This window comes from Mchenga conophoros, linkage group LG16 (assembly GCF_057382185.1).
Source record: "Mchenga conophoros isolate Kocher_MC1m ecotype Shallow Benthic linkage group LG16, M_conophoros_male_GT1.1, whole genome shotgun sequence".
Taxonomy (NCBI): Eukaryota; Metazoa; Chordata; class Actinopteri; order Cichliformes; family Cichlidae; genus Mchenga; species Mchenga conophoros.
The window spans coordinates 18,801,540-18,821,132 of NC_140541.1; the positions used below are offsets into that span (position 1 = coordinate 18,801,540).

Genomic DNA, 19,593 nt, shown 5'->3' on the forward strand with positions numbered 1-19,593 from the left:
AGCGTGGAAGTACTGACCTTACTTTGAGTTTGATTCCATAAAAAGTGACAAAAACATTAGCGTCCATTCTTTTTACAGCGAAAAAAAAACCCTAAACTTCCAAGCAAGCACCGAGTGCGCTACGACATAATGGGAAACTCACAACTGACCGCGGCACACCTGCACCAGGGTAAACCTCCGCCTACCGCAGTCCTGCTTTACAGGTGAAAATAGAGCAACAGGACCGCTGAGTCTTTGACTTTATTTATTTTCTGCTGTGTTTTACTTGCATCTATTTGAAAGACTGAGTGTAAACACAAAAAATATTTTATTTTATGTGCTGGAATGTGCAAAAAATAGGTTTCAATGTTAAACTAATTTATTCAAGTCAGAATGTTGCATATAATTAAATTTTTGCTTGATGCATAAAGTTAAAAGATTAAAACTAATAAAACAAGTTAAAAAAAGAGACTTTTCCATTTGATTACATTTTGTATGATGGATTATGTAGAAAAAGTAGAATTGGGCTGAAAGATCTATCGCTTTATCACCTATTCAGGTTGTAAATTGGGTTTTTAAAAAGTAACTAAGTAACTAAGTAATTAATTACTTTTGAAAATAAGTAATCAGTAAAGTAACGGGATTACTTTTGGGGGAAGTAATCAGTAATTAGTTACTGATTACTTTTTTCAAGTAACTTGACCAACACTGGTGTACACCTGTGAGCATGGACGCGCTTGTTTTTTTAAAAGGTTCCTTCATGTAATGATCTGCTAGAGGGTGTGGGGGGGCCACAGCCCCGTCCTCCAGGGCATGAAGCAGGTATGGAGGAGATCAAAACTCCAGATATCCAGAGGCCCTCAGAACACAAGAGACCAAGGAAGACCAACAGAGGGGCAGCCGCGCCACTGTCCCAGAAAGAGCTGAGGAGAGTCCCAGATGAGGGCTCACTCAGCAGCCGCGGAGCAGAAGCCAGGGGGGGTTGCAGTGACGCGCCCGTGAGCCAGCTGTGCCTGTGCTCCACAGGGGTGTGTACTGAGCCCTCTCCTGTACTCACTCTACACCTACGACTGCACAGCCACTAACAACTCCAACATCATTGTGAAGTTTGCGGACGACACTACAGTGGTGGGTCTTATCACCAACGGTGATGAGACAGCCTACAGGGAGGAGGTCAGCGCCCTGACCCACTGGTGTCAAGACAACCATCTCACCCTCAACGTCGCAAAGACAAAGGAGTTGATAGTGGACTTCCGGAGGTGCAGAGAAGTACACGCCCCCATCACCATCAACGGCGCTGCTGTGGAGAGAGTGAGCAGCTTCCGGTTCCTTGGTGTACATCTGGCTGAGGATCTTACGTGGTCAGTACACACACACAAAACAGTGAAGAAGGCGCAACAGCGCCTCTTCTTTCTCAGGAGACTGAAAAGATTTGGCATGAGCCCCCGCATCCTCAGGACCTTCTATCACTGTGCCATTGAGAGCATCCTCACTGGATGCATCACCCAACCCCACCACAGAGAAAACTGCACCTACCCCACCATCCACTCATCTTCCAGACTACATAAGACAATAGACGCCCAGGCTGAGATCTTCCTCCACCTCTCCTGTATCTCCCCCTCCTGCAGAGAGAGTTCCTGAAGAGAGGAAAGCTCCTGCAAGATGTGACAACCTCCCTCACCAGTTGAAGAGCCCCCCAGGTGGCTCGACGCACCGGCGGCACCCTGCGCCAGGGCTGGGCCCCCATGCACCCACCCGCCCACAACCCCGGCAACACACCAACCAGGACCCAAGCCCCCGAGGCCCGGCCAGGGCCCCAGCCCAGAGACAGAGCACCCCCAGAACCTCACGCCCATCCCAGACCCACCCAGGGGCAGCCAGGCTACCAGGTCAGTAACCCACGTCCGTCAGCACAGACCCTCCCCTAGCCCCGCTGCATGCAGCCACGAGGAAACCGTCACCTGAGAGTGACCTTATTTCTTAACGGGTATATGTATTCTTTTATCCTCGTCCCCATATAAGGCACATTTTAAAGCAGAAATTACTCAAAGATCATGTTTAGTTTCAGTTTTAGCTATTAGGTCCAACTAATACCAGGCATCTAGGAGAAATTAAAGGTCTCATGAGATAACATGATAAAAACTATATTTTACAAGACTCTGTAAAAACCGCTTTGTAAGAAGTGTGTAATGTTTTTGTGGGTTTGTTTTACAGTTTCAGGGTTATTGTGTTGAAAGTTTTGAGACATTTGCCCATACGTATATGCATACAAATAGTATCTGATCATTAGAAAGAGTGTAAAAACTCAACCAGTATACAATCAAAGTTGCGTCCATATGCAGCTTGCCTACAGTGCACAGAGTACACTGAGAAAGTAAATTATACCGAGTTATACTCATATTTTGCTGATAATAGTCAGGACATAGGGGTTAAACTATATACGGCGTTGATGTAATACAATTTTACAAATTTTTAACGAGGTGGAAAAACTATCACACGGATTAATATTTAAAGTAGAAAAAAAGTGTTTATATGTTTTAAAGCCTGTCTGAAAGAGGTTTGTATGTTTTCTTTGTGCTTTTCTGTTCTGTTCTGTCAGGAATTCACAGATTTGGGTCTAATTCTTTTTTTTAAGTTTAAAGCGTATTCTCTGGCCCTGGCTTAAAACCAGGGACTTTGTCCACCCTTTCCAGCGTGACTGCTTCCTCCTCTTCCTCCCCCTTCTCTGAAAGTGTTACCCTCTCATCCTCTATCTCCCCTCATCCACTATTCTCCTCCTCACCTCCTGCTGCACTCCATCCCTCTGCTGAGCACAGGTATTTGTTTAGGAATCTCTCGGTGGAAATTATACTCCATCTCCGGCGCTCCCTATCAACACACAATTATCATGGGCAATCATGCAGAACAGCGCTGAATTCAGCTGGGACTCCCACTCTGATGACATTACTGACTGCAAGGCCCTGCTACTGCTGGAGGTAGCCTGCTCCACACCTGCATTACACCTCCCTCTCTCTCTCTTCGTCACACACTCTCTCCTGGATATGGATAGAGAAATGATTAAAGTTTCTTTTTTTTTTTAATCTTATTAGGATTTCATTTAAACCAGGAAGTCCACCAGATAAGAAATGTCTTTCTTAGGGGAGACTTGGCTGAAAAGACTGCTGCAACCGCAAACAGGACAAATCCTGTGATCTTATCTCATAATTTATTAGCATTTGCCCACCAATGCTGGGCCTCCTTTCATGACCTGCAGGGGGGCTTTCCCTCAGTGCGGCTCCTCATAAATCTGAGCCAAATTTGATGGACTCTGTGTGGGGATAGTCATTTGAAATTTCAGGAATTTGGAAGTGTGAAACTCCATCATTAGAGCCTTCTGTGAAGCCCAAGTCAGTCTCGCAAATAATCAATGCCTTACATTGTGTCACTCTCTCCTGCATTCTGAGGCAAAGCGCAGATGCATTTCCCTATGTATGATAAGTACATTATGAGTCTCGAAAGGCGCAGAGTTGATGCAGACACACGAGAATCAACACAGGAGTCCATTCAGATCCTGATCAAATGCTCCATTCATGAGTGAAATTACCATCCGTCTGTCAGCCAAGGTGTGAATTCTTTCATCTACAGATTCTGCCTCTGAAGTTGTGATTAAATGCATAACGCCACATACACTCCACATAGAGTCAAGATAAGCAAAATGGGATTTCTGTCTCTCAAGGTGGCGGTTGGTGTGTGATTCAAGTGAGGCAGCAGTGCCATCTTGTGGTCATTTAGTTTATATATATATATACATATATTTATGGTTTTAGTGCAGTGCTTAAGAGATGCTTAAAGAATCAGTGAATCCTGTTTGATTATTGTTGTTAGTTCCCTAGCTTATTCATGCCACTGGTGTCACAAATCTGTAAGTTGCGCTACATCGGTCCTATTTTACACATTTTTACAATTTCTGCCGCCTCATGCATGGGAAATAAACTGATTGTTTTTGCAAATTAAAATTCTTTCCTTTTTTCTCCCATTTTTCTTTTATTATAAAGAAGGACTGTTTTATTATTAGTTTTATTTACATGCATCTGACACAATGCACAATCAACATTGCTTTGTAACAATGGTAAAAGGATTTTAATTGGCAGCAAAAGCAGATCACAGAAAATATATATATGTACATATATTTGACAGACATGACGTTATATCTCGCAACGCACTCAGAACAGCACAAAAAGAAAGGGAACTGTGAACAGCGTTAACATAAAACTGTTGCCTGTGCCGAGCCAATAATGTGGTCAAAGCTAAAAATGCACACTTTTAGGTGACAAATAAGCAAATGTTGACACACAGTGACAAATAAATATCTGATAACACAATGAGATGCATTAATATGATCCTGCAATCACCTGATGATCAAAAAGCACCAAAACCAACAATAAAAATGTTCACCCACAATCTGAGGCTCAGTAGCTTATGAATCTATACCATGAGCTCCACTGTTATCCAGAAACTATTTAAAACACAGAAATTAGGGATACCTTTTGCACTGACGTGAACGGTTCATTTGAGTTGATGCACATCTGCTGACCTGCTTGTGTAAATACTCACCAGTGTATTTATATTCAGCTCTGAACAGAATAAAATTCAACTTTTTTTCTTCTTCGAGTCATATTTGAATAAAAACTAAAATCACTGGAATAATTAAGGATCAGTTAAACTTATTTTTTTGTCCTCACAGTCAGGTTACAGTCAGAGAACAGCAGTTTGAGAAAATACTGATGGTTTTGGTGCTTACATGTGTTTAATGGAGGATAACAAATATCAAGAATTACCAGCTTTAACCTTTAAAGCAATGAGCTGGCAGAAGTTATTTCCCAGTACTGATTCCCATTACTATACACACAGATCACGATGCCACCTTAGAAGCTTTTTGTAGATAATTTTACAAACTCTTTTATATTTTTTAATTACATTTTCAACCCATACACAATCCTTTAATATTTCCAACAGCACTCTTCCATACCAACATATCACTGCTGGTGCCTGAATTTCATGAAAATACTCAGAAAATACCTCAAAATATCACAGACACACGAGACTCTAATAAAGCTGTGCTCCACAGATACTTCAGCATAATCATTGTTCTTGTGAATGTTTCATACAGTAGAGGACCAAAACTTCAAGAATGAAAAAAATAAATAAAAGCATAATTAAATGTCGTCATGAATGCATTAATGTGCCATTAAATGCATTAAGAATTACATCAAAATAAACACGGATCAATTTATATTATATTTATATTTTCATTTGCTTCTGTATTTATTTTTTTCTTTGATAAAGAAAATGTGAATTTTGGGGGAAGTTTCAGGGAAAAAACTAGGGGATAATTAAATTAATTTATATATACATTTAAAATCTTTTATATTCATTATTAATAGATATGAGAAATACAAGAGAAATTAAATAAGTAATAAATATTAAATATGAAAGCAGACAAATTAACAGAAGGGTAAATAAATAGAAGACCAGCAGAAATATTAATTTATGGCACATTTCAGAAATTAGCGCCTCGGTTTATTTTTAATATTCATTTTCGTGCATTTTTTAAATTTCTTGTTTATTTTTCATTTTAAATGTTTTGGGTCCTCCGCAGTCTCCGTGCTATCTTAGCTGAGCTGAAAATGACTCAGGTTTGAGTGAGCATGACGAGCTCAACAACAGCTGAAAATATTCAAGCATGTGCCACATAATTGCCAAACCGATTCCAGCTTTTACACGACAGAAAGACTGAGAAAAGTATAAAACCCTCATACAATCCCGACATTCGGGCTCTTCTTCTACTGCTGGTAAGTCACTGGGAGTGAATCTGGATGGTTCGGCCGATGAGGAGGAAAAGAAGGCCGGCCAGGAGGCAGAAGAAGATGCCGATTGGGGCAAACATGAAGGAGAGACCGTAGCTGAAGGTCAGACGGAAGTCTGAACACAGAGCACGCTGGTGGTCTATGTAAAGGTCTATCACATCCAACACCTGCATCCACAGTACGTACATCACCACCACACACAGCAGGAAAAAACCTAGAGGTGTGGAGAGGGGTAGTGAGATTTGACAACATGTGCTTCAAATCAGATTAATAAGATCAACAATCTAACCGTCTGTGGGAGAGACATGTACATGTTCTATAGTAAATTATGTTTGCATTTGTGGGGAAGCAGAATTGTACAGGTTTCATTTTAAATCTCAATGTCATTAGCCTATTATTTGTTTTTAAAAAAACATCTGCATCTGAAGATCCACCTGTAGCTAGAGCTCTTTGATTAGTTTTATTTTATTTATTTATTTAAACTTTATTTAACCATGGAAAAAATAAAAGAGTTGTACATTTCATGTCATTGCTTTAGTCAGAATTCTTTTTTTAAATGCTGGCAGTGTAAAAAAACAAACAAACACAGTGTCACCTGGTTTTTACTTACCAGCTATCAGAAAGAGGCCACCCCCTGCTTTATACAAGCGGTGGCCGGCAAACGGAGCAGCGCAGATGATGATGAAGCCGCCAATCACCACAGCTGCTACAGCAATGAGCATAAAGACGCTCCAGAAACCTCTGTAAGCTGAACAAGAGGGATGTTAATCAGCTCTGTGACACTAAACAATGAAATCACTACATAAAAAACACAGATGTGAATAAATACTTACTTATGGAAGACTCGTACTCTGTGGCATTGTGGGTCTGACGAGACACAGGGAATGGGAAGAGGTAGGCAGGCATACATACTTTTGAGTCAGGCTGATTGGCTACAAACAGAAAGAGAAAAATACTGATTTTTATTTACATCTGCAGAGAAATCATTTCTATTTGTCTATACGAGCATATATGGAAAAGCCAGAGTGAGCAGTTGGCGGTGGGTTGCAAAGTGGCTTGCAGTGAGAGCAGCAACTGCAGGCAGGCTGAAGTAGCTGAAGCTTTTTATGTAACTCGCCAACTCACACAAATGTATCAAGCTGAGCTGAGGATGGCTTGTGGCATACCTGACCTAATGCCACACTAGACCCGCATAAACAAATTAACTGAATTATTTAGCAATTAGATACAAATGCATCCTGTGTATTGCAGAAAATACAGAGAGAGTTACATTTTGGAATTTGTTTTGAATATTTTCATGTAAATTCTGGGAAAATGCTCTAATTTGCAGATTTTGCACATAATCTTCAGCACTGGAACTAAACAGACAAAACAACATTAAAAAATAATTTTTGCCCAAAATTGTGACTTTATCTAATTTAATTACATGTATATTTTTCAGCAATTATGCTACAAAAGTACAATGCAAGTGCTTTTGTCTCTCTTTTCTTGCTCTTTGCTCCCAACATATGAAATTCCACAGATCGTCACGAGGCCCTTTTCTTTCTGGAGGCTATTCCTGACAATGGCTCACCATTCAAAGTCGCCATTGGAAAAAAAAAGATGACACAAAATCACCTGACAAAACAACCGAATAACATCACATGGCATGGCCTTAAAACAGTCACATGAAAGGGCTTCTATGGCTATGCTGTCATACAATATTAACAGCCATAGCAGCAGCATGTTAAAAACTGTGCGGTCGTAGAGCTGTCATGTGATGGTGGCAGCAGAACATCTGAGGGGAGCAATTTACTGCACTTAAACAAGCATCAGTTTCAGAAGAAAAATGCAAGAATATCTTTCTTGTTTGTGTGTCCTCATTTTTTTCACTCTGCTGTCATGATCCGTGGAACTGCTCATGCTTTTTCTGTATCCTAGTCTAATTTCTAAAGTTCAGATTCTTGTGTTTTGAACACTTGTGTTGGTTTCATTCGAGCCGATGTCTTGGGTTATTATTCTTTTAATGCTTATTTAGTCATGTGAATTGTTACCATTTTGGGAGGGGGGGGGGTCCCCATTTACAGTGTGTGTTTTCCCCCAGTGTATTCTCTGTTTTACCTGAAGCTTTTGGTTTTTCTTTTTTGTGCTCACATTGTCTTTACATTTTGCCTTTTACCTGCAAAGGATTGTCTCAGCAGGACTAATTAAAGCCCAGGGTTCTGTTTGGTGTCATGGATGTGACAGGCTCACTAGCCCTATCCATAATTTTAAAATAACAATAGAAATACAATTGAAATCTCCTCTCTCGTATTTCTAGTCATTTTTACGCACAACTACCCAGTTCACATTCACAAGGTCAGACTTTTTTGGGGGTCAAAATAATTCTAAATATGAAAAACAAAAACAACATAAACAAAGGCATTAAATTACTGGACATTTCTGTCTATGAATTCATTTTTGGGAGTGAAGAAAGTGGAAGAGCGGCCGAAATTTATTAAGCAAGAAGTTTTCAGATCAAATCTCTGTGTACCGAAGAGGCAAAACGCACCACAAAAAAGTGTGTGGATGTCACTGTAACCCTAAACCCCTAAACTGGTCACAGGGAAACTGTTGGATGTTAAAAGGTTTTACAAATAGTGCATATAGCACATTAGACATGAACTTTAATCAAATTCAAAATAAAGCAATATAAAGTCTTACTTACTGAACCAGAGTCTCTTCAGCAGGTCGTCATCCTCCATGTCGCCTTTAAAGGAACACCTCCAGAAAAAACCCTCGTGGTATAGAGTGACATCACTACTGCCCTTGCCCTCCAGCACCACATCTCCAGGCTGAAATGGAGAAGAACAATAAAGTGCGGAGTGGATGACTGAGGCTCAGCAGGTAGAGTGGGAGGGCTGCCAGTGAGAAGGTCGGTGGTTTGATCCCCAGCTCCTCCGGCCTGCATATTAAAGTATTCTTGGGCAAGATACCAAACCCTGAATCGCTCCATGGAGTTTAGGCATGGAATAAAGAAGTGCTTGATGAATATGTGTGTGACTGGGTAATAAAATATGCTTTGAGTGCTCAATAAGAGTAGAAAAGCTATCATCCATTTTACCATTTGGTTTTTACAAATATGGGACAGATATGTATGCACGCCATTTTGTTAGCTGATGGATTAAAGTATATAAGAGATGTGTCAAAATTATGTGAGGCAGGTGCTCAGACTGCTGCCAAAGTGTTACAGAGTGGTTAATATATTTAGGGTCAAGGATCAAGGGTCAAGCCCAGCAAGCGCACTTAGCTGGGCTTCTAGGGTCTAGGGTCTTTACTGTACAATATGAAGCTGCTTAAGGTGACTGTTATTGTGATTTGGGGTTATATAAATAAAACTGAATTGGTGCCAAATGTGTGTAGAGGCCAACAGACCAAGCTCTTCACTGATGCTCACTGAATGGCTCTCAGGGAAATGAAAGTGGAGCTGGGAAGAATCTTGAGGCTTCAGGCTTCATGACATCAGCCGTATCCAGCCAGGCTTTAAAATTAGCCTACAAAACATTTGAAACATTTTATTTTTCTGCAATTTTTAAAGGAAAGCAGATGGTTCTCACTCAAAGCTTTAAGTTTCCACAGGCAGGTGATGATAAATCAGAGGTGTCAAAATACAATTATAGGCATCAGACGCTATCACAAGCACACTGACACAAACTGTCACACAAAATAAGGTGTGTGATACCGCACAAACAAGTCTAACGAGTGAGAAAAACTCACTGGACTCTACCCCCTGAACCAGCTCACCGCCAGAGTGGATACGAATATAACCACGAACCACCTCCTCAACATGGATGACATCAAGCTGGATATGCCATGAATGAGTGAGATAATGACTCACTGATCCAACTCACCAGGCTCTAAAGCAAGGACATAGGGATGTCATGCAGAGTAAGTGTGTGGCCAAATGATTGCAAAAATAAGGAAAGTGATCCAGGCTGAAAGGTTGGAGTTGCCAGAAGGCCAAATAGCTGACATACAGGGCAGCTATATCTGTATATATAAACATGTTGGTTTTATTGTGTTGCCATCATGTCTTGATTCCAGCAACAGTGCCAACCCTGAAAACTTAAGTATGCTGTTAGTCGGTGATATTTAATACACTAACTGAGACTGCTGGTATTTGTATTTCAATCATAGGGGGCCAAATGTTACACTCGGTGACTCAATCACTACATAGCTGCACACACGCCACATTAAACAGTGTCTTATTACACAAGTAGGTCCTACGGGGATGCCTTTCCACCCTGCAATCCTACTACTGAAAGACTTATTGAAACAACTGATCAAATTTGAATTTAAAGATCCACCATTAACCTGTATAGACTGGAAATACACAGTTCACCTTTAAGAGGTTAAATATGGTGCAAAACAACAATCTGCTGGATTTATTTCTTGTCTTAAAGGAAGAACAACTCTTTTCTCTTTGGTTCCACAGACTTCACATGTAAACAGTAAAAGCTATGAACACATACCTGATCTTCAGCTTAAAATAAACTATACCGGACTCTCTTCTAAGGTCAAAAACTCACCTTTATGGTCACGCCACCTGGGCCAGCAGATTCATTAGGCCTTAACTGGCAGCTCTCTGAAACCAGCAGCCAGTAATCGGTTCCAAAAGAGAGAAGGATGAACACAGTTGCCAACGCCCCAAAGAGCCCTGCGAAGAACAACGCCACTCTAAGCTTCATGGTCCAGGACTGATCAGCCACTTAGTTACAGGATGCCCACACTCAGTCTGACTTTCCCCTCCAACTAGTGCATGTGACAAGCTGAGTCAGATCCAGTCACTCCTCTTGTTATGTGTTATATCCAGCGAGTGAGATAAGTTCAGCTAGGTTTTGTTGGGCTGCTGGACCTTAACACCACTCCCGTCTCTCTGTCTGTGTTATGGGGCGACAAAGTTGTCCATGTGACACCTTTAGATCCTCCACTGGGGTCTGAACCCCCCTACCCCTGTGCTATTTTTGGTTTCTGGCTCTAAGCGGCTGCTTCACTCTACTATGGAGCAGAGTGTGTGCAGCATTTGGAGAGTATGAAGGGAAGGAATTAACACCAAAATAACCGGTGGCAACTGGACACCCAGTCTCTGCACAGGAATGTCAGGGCAGGGTGAGACCGAAAGGACAGAAGAGGAGTAAAGTCTCCCCCAACACTCACACACACATAAACACACACAACAGTGGCTAACGCCAACAGAGTGTTACAAATTACTGTAAATGAAGCCTTTCATGCAACTTCTTTGCTGATTTTCAGTTGATTCATACAAGTATAATCTATATAAAAATGACTTTTACTAACCAGACCTCATGCAATAAGACACAATAGGAAGTTAAAAATTACTTTATACAAATTGAAGCGATCACACAAAGGAGGTCACACAAACTCTTTAAAGCAACTATTTTTTTCATCGTTTTAGACATTTTGATACAGATCTCATTTTTTCTATTACACTGGAATTATAAAAAGTATATGCAGCCTTTAATAATGTAAAAGTAAATAACACGGTTACTTCTTTTAACTGTGCTAAAATGTAAGTTAAAATGTATCTTCCACTGATGTTTTCGGAAATATAATTTTGTTGTATTCATGCTCAGTGTGAGTTGAGAGGAAGTGCCGGTTTAGCATCTGGGGGGAATATTTAGCAGTAAAACTATAAGGGGACTCTGTCTAATTTACACACTGATGTGATCCAGGCCACACTCACTCAAAGGTTCGGTATGTGTGTTAGCATCAAAAAGATCAAAAGTTCAAATCAGAGTTTTATCAGATATCATTATTTCTTGTCTGAAACCTAAATATATAGATATATATGTACTGGTTTTGGTTTGGGGGTGTTTTTTGACGTTTTGGAAGCCTCTGAGCACAATTTCCAGTCTATGTTTGCACAATGTGCTAGAAAAGTTTGTAGGTTATGTAACCATGTACATGTATATAGATCTATCTGTACATGGATCTATAGGGATTTTTTTGGTGGCACTCTAATAATAAGGTAATAAGGTGGGAGCAAGGCTGTTATATGGAAATATAGCAACTAACAATGCTTAATTACCAAAGTAATATCCAAGCACACTTACAAATATTACAGGAAACTTGAATAAGTTATAGTCAAGTTTCAATCATTATTGAATTTAATGACTACATATAGTGAATTGCATACTTTACCAGCTAGCTTCTTCATTCTGGCCAGACGTTGTCTAATAGGTCAACAGGTCTCTCGTTCACATTTTTTTAAACGTTAATTTAAATTCTGCTGAAGTGTCTGTTGCAATGTTTTGGAAACCCCAGCAGGTGGCGTACAAGTAAACCTCCCTCTCTGATAACGTCTAAACATCTTTCAACAAAACTCTACGACACTGTTAATACTATCTATCCGATACGAGACGCAGTGTTGCTGTGAGTTAAGTAACAACATTAGGTGGGTTAGACTACAATCTACAGTGCTGAAAATATCTGCCGTTTTTTAGTAGCTATAACAAATATACAACATAACAAATGCAAAACAAATTAAAATAATTTAAGATAAAGGCTAAACCTTTTTTCTAAACAGGTATAAATAAAAACGCTTTATGATTTTCCACAAATTATTGGGAAAAATGACGGGGAAAGCTCATATTTTGTGACGTCAGTGGGTTATACCATCTATAGGTGTTTCAGACCAGCCAACGCGTCGGTTCAGCAACTCTTAAATGAACCCAGACTTAAAAAGTCAAGTTTATCGTAGGTCGAAAACTCGATAGTCTTATTTACAGACAACCAGCTTACACATCGGACACGTTTTCTCACGCAGATAAAACCCGGAAGCTTGCGATCACCCCGTCCTTATGAGACCACCGCTTCTGTTTGGATAGTTAGAGCGGATGAGCGCTTCCGCCTTGGCTGTAGCCGTGCTGTCAAAGCGGGAGGATGATCAACCAGAAATGTAGCACTTTATTACTGAAAGACAGAAGACGGAGGAGGATTATAAAATGTATCTATGTGGTGGGCTTCATGGTGAGTGCCTCACTGAGAGATGACCCCACTCAGTTCGGTGTTTTTTTAGGTGTGCTGTTTCCTAGTCATGCTTTCGTAACTCAGGTATGATGGTGTAAAACATGCTGGGGCTTTTTAATCCCTTCCTTTTCATATTTAAAACTCTGTATAATGTCTACTTGTTGTTTTTTGTTATTTTAGCAAAAAAATAGAATACATTAAGACATTTATTATTTATACAAATAATAAAGGGGGAAAAGTTCAAGGAAGTTGCAAGCTAAAATGAGTTTTCCAACATGCAAATAATAAACCTGAGCTCTTTAACCTGAATCAAACTCTCACAATAGCCCTTATTACGCGTCATAATTGTCCCGTACTGAAAAATTAACTTCTGCACCACGTTTATAATTTTTGAAGCCCAAAGAAAGGAAACTCTAGAGCTTCTGCACTCAGTTGCTTTGACTGGATGTGAATGTATTAAGCACAGTGTCGGTCCAAAGTCTGTTTATAGAGCATTAGACTCAGCACGACTGTGGTGCTCTTGGAAATCCTTGCTGGAGACAGCTGTCATGTATCTACAAGACCTTTTATAATAACCATTGTAATGCTTGGCTACTAAAAGAAATTAAGATTAAGATGTATTTCCTAATGTTTTTGGCGTTACCTCTTCAAAGCATCGCTGTCAGTACTGTAATGCAAAGTTGATCTACAAGTCTAGATCATTCTAAAGGTGTTATTTTAAGAGCTCGCCTGTAGTCGTGCCTTAGAGAAATAACTTTGTCATACCTGGCTAAACAAGCATCCAATTAGAGATGACTAGAGGGATCCAGTCAGCTCAGATTTATTTGGCACTGTGCAGCACTGGCACAGTAAAGCTACTGAAGATTAAGTAATTTCTGTAATGGACTGGGTCAGGAACACTGTATGAGCTGCTGTGTGACTTCAATCAAGATTTTGGCTCGGAGAGCTGCTCTGATCTCAGCGGTGCAGGAAAAACAGGATGAGCAACAACTCTACGTGGCTGCTGAATCCGGCCACAGACTGCTGTATGCTGGACACCATGTTTGATTTGCATGTTCCTGTCGGCCTCACTCCACCTTTGTTCCTCCATATTTCTTTACAGGACTTGTTTGGGGTGAGCATGATCATCCCACTGCTGAGCCATCACGTGAAGGCTCTTGGAGCAAGTCCCACTGTGGCCGGTATTGTAGGTATGTTGTTTCCGCAATACATAACATACATTTGTTTAAATTATGCAGCTGGTGTACTGCAAGCACCAACCTTACAGTGACACAAAAGTGAATAAATCTACAGCAGACTGGAAGGCTGTGGAGACTACAAGTGACAAAACAATCAAACAAACACTCTCAATAATATATTGTTTAATCCTCACTTCAGCACACTGTATGCACAATATAATATGGGAATGTCCCAGTGCCATGTTCTGTGATTATTTTTATTGTTATACATCAATTGAATAATAGTTTTTTAGCAGTATGTCAGGACCTTGTGTTGTTGAAAGATGAGCCGAATAATAATAGCCATAGTCATCAGGCCCCTTATTAGCTGTGATGTCGCTGTGCCATTTATGCTGCAGATATCACTGGATTCAGAGTCGCTATGCTGGGGAAAACTCTGACACAATATTTCTAAATTTCCCCATGTGTCACTGTCTGCTTATGTTTTTTAAAAAAGAAGTTATGTCTAGTATCTGCAAAAAGTGGCATTAGACTCACTGGATCTCAGCGCGTGCGATGTCTGCTCTGTGTTTTTTATATTTAAAATGTAAACTTGAGCAAATCTTCTGTTGCAGGATCTACGTATGGGATCTTGCAGCTTTTCTCGAGCACTATAGTTGTAAGTACTAACTCTGCAACCATTTTGGTCGAGACATTCTTTGTCATCCCTGGAATTTCATGAAAACAATAAACACTGTCTGTTTTAGGTCACACAATGCACCCAGTCTCCATCCCTTCATACACACAAGACACTCCTACTTAGCCCCAGTTGTACAAATTTATATACACACAGAAATAGATTTTTACCCTTTTTCTCCACTGCTAATTGAATACTGGGGGAGAGACTTTGTTTTATCTGTGCAGTCCTTTGGGTGCCATGATGAAAAATCAAATCAGAACCACATTCAAATGCCACACAATAAGCGTCGTATCTGAAGTTGGACACGCAGCTTTCCTGCCCATCCAAAGGTCTTGAAATTGGTTTAAATTCTCAGGGGTCATGGGACAAATTAAACAGATAAGGAGTCATCTGTTAGTTCCTGTATTCAGACCGGCTGATTCCTGATAAATGTAGGGATATGTGAACAGCTGGGTCTCTATGATAATCCCACCCATCTCAACTGGCCCTAATTGTGTTATTTCATCAGATGCTTGTATGCGTGTGTGAGAGAGGGCGAGAATCTAATAAAGACTTGTGTGACAGCCTCGATGGAGGAAATGCAGCGTTTTAGGATATTTCTCGAGTCAGCTGATCTTTCAGACTAACATTCACAGATCAGAAACAGAATTTAATTTGGTATATTTTTGTCTGCTTTCTGTTTGTTTCGGTTTTTCAGTATTTGTCATGAATCTTCGAGCAATTTAGCATCAACTCCCTCTTTTCAGATGTTTGGCAGGGCTGTGGAAATATCTGTCATCTCACTGCTGAAAATGAGTTCGGGAATTATAAACGTTTACATGTTTTCTGTGGTTGTGTTTCATTTCCTCTGTGTGATTGGCAGGGCAGCTGGAGCGACGTGGTGGGTCGGAGGTACTCTCTGCTGACCTGCCTGCAGCTCAGCGCTCTAGGCTACGGCCTGCTGGGGATGTCCACCAGCATCGCTTTGTTTGTACTTGCACGGATACCTGTGGGTAAGTCGGAAACCTCAAAGGGGCGCATCACTGGTGTTTATCAGCTAAGTCACATATCCATACCTTAGAAAAGGATTTATCTCATACCTTTTTTTCCCTCAATGAATAAAAACTGCATTTCACATTTACTGGGGTTATCTTTGTCTAATATTAAACTGTGTTTGATAGGGGTGGGGGAAAAATCGATACTGTGTAGTATCGTGATATTTTGTTTGCTAATAACGTATCGATACAGGGACAGCAGAAATCGATATTTTGTTGCAAAAAAAGTTTTTGTGGACTGGAACATGCTCTGACTTCAGAGCATGTTGATCCTTTTTCTGAGCAAGAATCCTGACATTCCTTCACTGTCCAAATGTGTTTAACTTTTTTTTGGCAGCAATAAACATGTCAGTTTACTTATTTTAATTTAAGACATGTTTTATTTTAATTAAGTTTAAAACTTTTTTATTTAATGTAAAATTATATTTTGTTTTATTTTACTTTCAAATTCTTCAGTTGCTGAAGGGGCTGCATAGTTTTCATAAATTGCATAGTTCAGAATAGCTATAATTGTACCAGATGGTTGCATTCAGTTAAGTTGGACTAGACTGTAATACAAACCGTTCAGTTTGTCAACAATAAAACTGACTGAAATGAGAGAAAGACTGAGTGCGAGACTTTGATATTAGATAAAATGAATATTGATAAAGTTTACCTTTATGTACAGAATCTGAATATTGCAAAATATAAAAAAAAAATTGCAATAATATCGTATCGTGCGTTAAGTATTGTGATAATATCGTATCGTGGGATGTATGGTGATTCCCACCTCTAGTGTTTGATGATCTGAAACATGTAAGTGTGACAAATATGCAGGAGGCAGGAAGGGGTGAAGTACTTTTTCACAGCTCTACATAACATGCCTGAGGTTTTGTTTTGCTTTTTTCTTCATATAATCTCCAGTGTCCTGCATTGAAGGATATTTATCAGCATCCTTCCACTGACCAAGCTTTAAAGCTTCATGTTATGAACTCAAACCTACCATATACTCAGAAATATAAATGCTTAGCAGCTTTTTTTGTTTGCTTAGTTTCATTAGAAAACGGCAGGGCTCTCTGCACCTTGGTTTCAGCACATTTTATCACGTCCACTTACCTATATTAGATATAATCCGATTAATAAATTAATCTTAGATTACGTATTAACAGTTGTGTGGCTTGAGAGCCTTTTAAGTAGACTGTTATTTTGCTGCCTCTTCTCAGTGTGTCTTCTGTTTCAGGGTTGTTCAAGCACTCACTCTCCATCTGCAGAGCTCTGCTGTCTGACCTGGTGTCTGCTTCAGAGCGCCCTCTAGTGATGGGACATTTCAATGCCGCCTCCAGCGTGGGCTTCATCCTGGGCCCTGTGGTGGGTGGCTACCTAACTGAGCGTGAAGGAGGCTTTTATACATCCTCTTTTACTTGTGCAGCCATCTTCATTATTAATGCTGGTGAGTTGGAAAATGAGATTAATAAACTGAGTTCATGAAGGTAAAAATTAAAATGTATGTCAATACAGCGTGTCTGTCATTGCAGGCCTCGTATGGATGATACCACAGAGTGAGACTCTGGCTGACCGTAATGACGCTGTCTGCAGAAACGACACGAGTGCAGGGTATCACGAAAACCACTTTAGTAAATCTGTACAGAATGGTTCTCATACAAATAGCCACCACCCATTGCTGACAGCAGAGACGCAGCAAGAGTCTACATCTCCTGGAAAGCATCAAGGTGGTTTCAGGTGGAGGGATGTGTCTTTTCTTCAGCCAGTCTGGAAACAGCTGTCCTCAGTAGGCTCCAGGATCCACATAGTGGCCTCATCTGACATGTGGGACCTCTTCCTTGTGCGTCTTCTGATGGCCATAGCTATCATGCTCTACTACAGTAACTTTTCTCTGGCCATGGAGGAGCGCTTTTCACTCAAACCAAAAATGACCGGTTACCTGATCAGCTACAGCAGCACTCTAGGGGCCCTGGCTGGGTTCCTGGTGGGGCCAGTCACGCAGCTGTATAAGAACAACATGCCCGCTTTACTGCTCCATTCGACGGTGCTCACCTGTACGCTTATTTTCCTCTATGCTGCTGCGCCGAATGTTTGGCAAGTGCTGCTCACCTCCACCTTCTTTGCCATTTCTACCACTATCGGACGGACATGTATCACAGATTTGGAGCTGCAGAGGGGCGGGGTCCAGGCCAGCGGGACTCTGATTGGAGCCGGGCAGTCAGTTACAGCTGTGGGTCGAATCCTGGCTCCTCTCCTGTCTGGTTTGGCGCAAGAGTTCAGCCCTTGCGGCCCCCCAAGTCTAGGAGTGGTGCTGGCCCTCGCAGCTGTGGCTTTACTACTCATCAGAATTCCCAAATGGGACGCGAGGGAGATGACAAAAACAGCCAAACTCAGAAACTCTAAATGAATTTTGAAATCACAAAGAAGTGCTCTTAATTGCAGGAGACCAGCTGGGACAATGAACAGCAGACTCCTCGAGGGAACGGTGAAGCCAACTCGAACGTGTTATTCTTAAACAGGATAGCCCTTCTGTTGGTGCGATGACATCACAGGGTGGAAATATTGTGACGTTTCAATCACACCAGCACTGAAGTCTTCGTCTCGGGGACAGGTGAATCAAAAGTCACGTGCACTGTAGGAATGAAGACACTGCTGCAAAATGCTGACGTTTGACAGCAACCTTTGGGCACAAACTACTGGATTATGACTGTATTTTTATGACTTTGTTTTTAATGAAGTTTTGTAACCACTGCAATTTAGCTGGAGTTGATGAAAGCAGGTCTGCACTACATGCCCGAAGAGGAGGGTGATTTAATTGAAATAATACTTAATTCATTAAATAAAAATTAAAAAGATGACTGTCAAAGGCAGGCTATTACATTTTTGGTATGAGTTTGATTTTTATACATTTTACCTCAATGGGTTTTTTTGTTTTTTATTCTAATGCAAAGTATCCGAAATGGTCGTTATAGCAGTATCTGATCTAATGTTCCTCTTTGACTGATCATAAAGAATAGAGATTTGTTAATTTACCTAATTAGAGGCTTAAATGCATATTTGTTATTCACTATTTTTAAGTTTTATAACATTATTTTCAACACCGGTTTACTTGCATCACCAGAGCCAGAGAGGTGTAATATGAAGTGAGATGAAACACATAACTCAATGTCACTGTGCATGCATTCATGATGCAGAAAATGTCAACCTTTTTATACTTGGTTTTAATCTATTTAGCCTCTTTTACTCTCTCACGCACACAGAACAAGGTTACCTGTTCAAGCAATAAACTGAAAAGTTTCACAGTTCTAACGTGCAGCCATCACTTTAGAAATGAGAGTGCACTCAATATTAAAAGAATTAACTTGAATTAAAATGTGTACTCTACCACTCTCTGCACTAAATAAGCAGATTTTCTGCAGCATTCATTTCCTGTCTTGTCTTTCACTTTTACATGTTGGTATTGTTTATAGATTGTTCATCACTAGTCAGTCATCATCTGATGTCGTTTCTGGTTGGAGTAGGTGGCGCTCACAGGGATCCTGTTGTGCGGGATGAGTGTCATGTGACATGTGAAACACCCCTTTTTATGTAACTGCACACGGAGCCTGAAGCAGAAAGTCCGACTTGGCAGACAAAGTTAATAACCGCCATCATAGGTTTTGTCAAGCCAGCTAACTCAGAGAAAGCCTGGCTGTGTTGAACTTCCTTCATAGTGCACCTCTCTGGAACAATCGGAAACGCTCTCTTATACATTTATCTCATTTATCTCTAGGCTCCATGAAGGACCTGCCACACTAAGGCCCAAAAAACTGTTACAGCAAATAAACAGTTTGTACTTTTGTGTCTGTCTCCTGAATTGTATTTTTTAACCATATTAAAAACATTCA

The 19,593-nt window shown here is 40.5% G+C and overlaps 2 protein-coding genes across 2 annotated transcripts; one reads left to right on the top strand and one right to left on the bottom strand.

Moving 5' to 3' along the window:
• Nucleotides 1-3,995: 3,995 nt before the first annotated feature.
• tmem182a (transmembrane protein 182a) lies at nucleotides 3,996-10,759 on the bottom strand. Its single transcript, XM_085249829.1, has 5 exons — nucleotides 10,373-10,759; nucleotides 8,512-8,638; nucleotides 6,659-6,757; nucleotides 6,436-6,573; nucleotides 3,996-6,039 (listed from the first exon to the last, which is right to left on the bottom strand). Exons 1-5 carry the CDS (start codon nucleotides 10,529-10,531, stop codon nucleotides 5,816-5,818), a joined length of 747 nt encoding a protein of 248 aa, XP_085105955.1. The 5' UTR covers nucleotides 10,532-10,759; the 3' UTR covers nucleotides 3,996-5,815.
• Nucleotides 10,760-12,687: 1,928 nt separating this feature from the next.
• slc67a2 (solute carrier family 67 member 2) lies at nucleotides 12,688-19,554 on the top strand. The gene is made up of 6 exons (XM_085250275.1): nucleotides 12,688-12,833; nucleotides 13,936-14,023; nucleotides 14,626-14,669; nucleotides 15,553-15,682; nucleotides 16,944-17,153; nucleotides 17,239-19,554. Exons 1-6 carry the CDS (start codon nucleotides 12,747-12,749, stop codon nucleotides 18,111-18,113), a joined length of 1,434 nt encoding a protein of 477 aa, XP_085106401.1. The 5' UTR covers nucleotides 12,688-12,746; the 3' UTR covers nucleotides 18,114-19,554.
• Nucleotides 19,555-19,593: the final 39 nt, after the last annotated feature.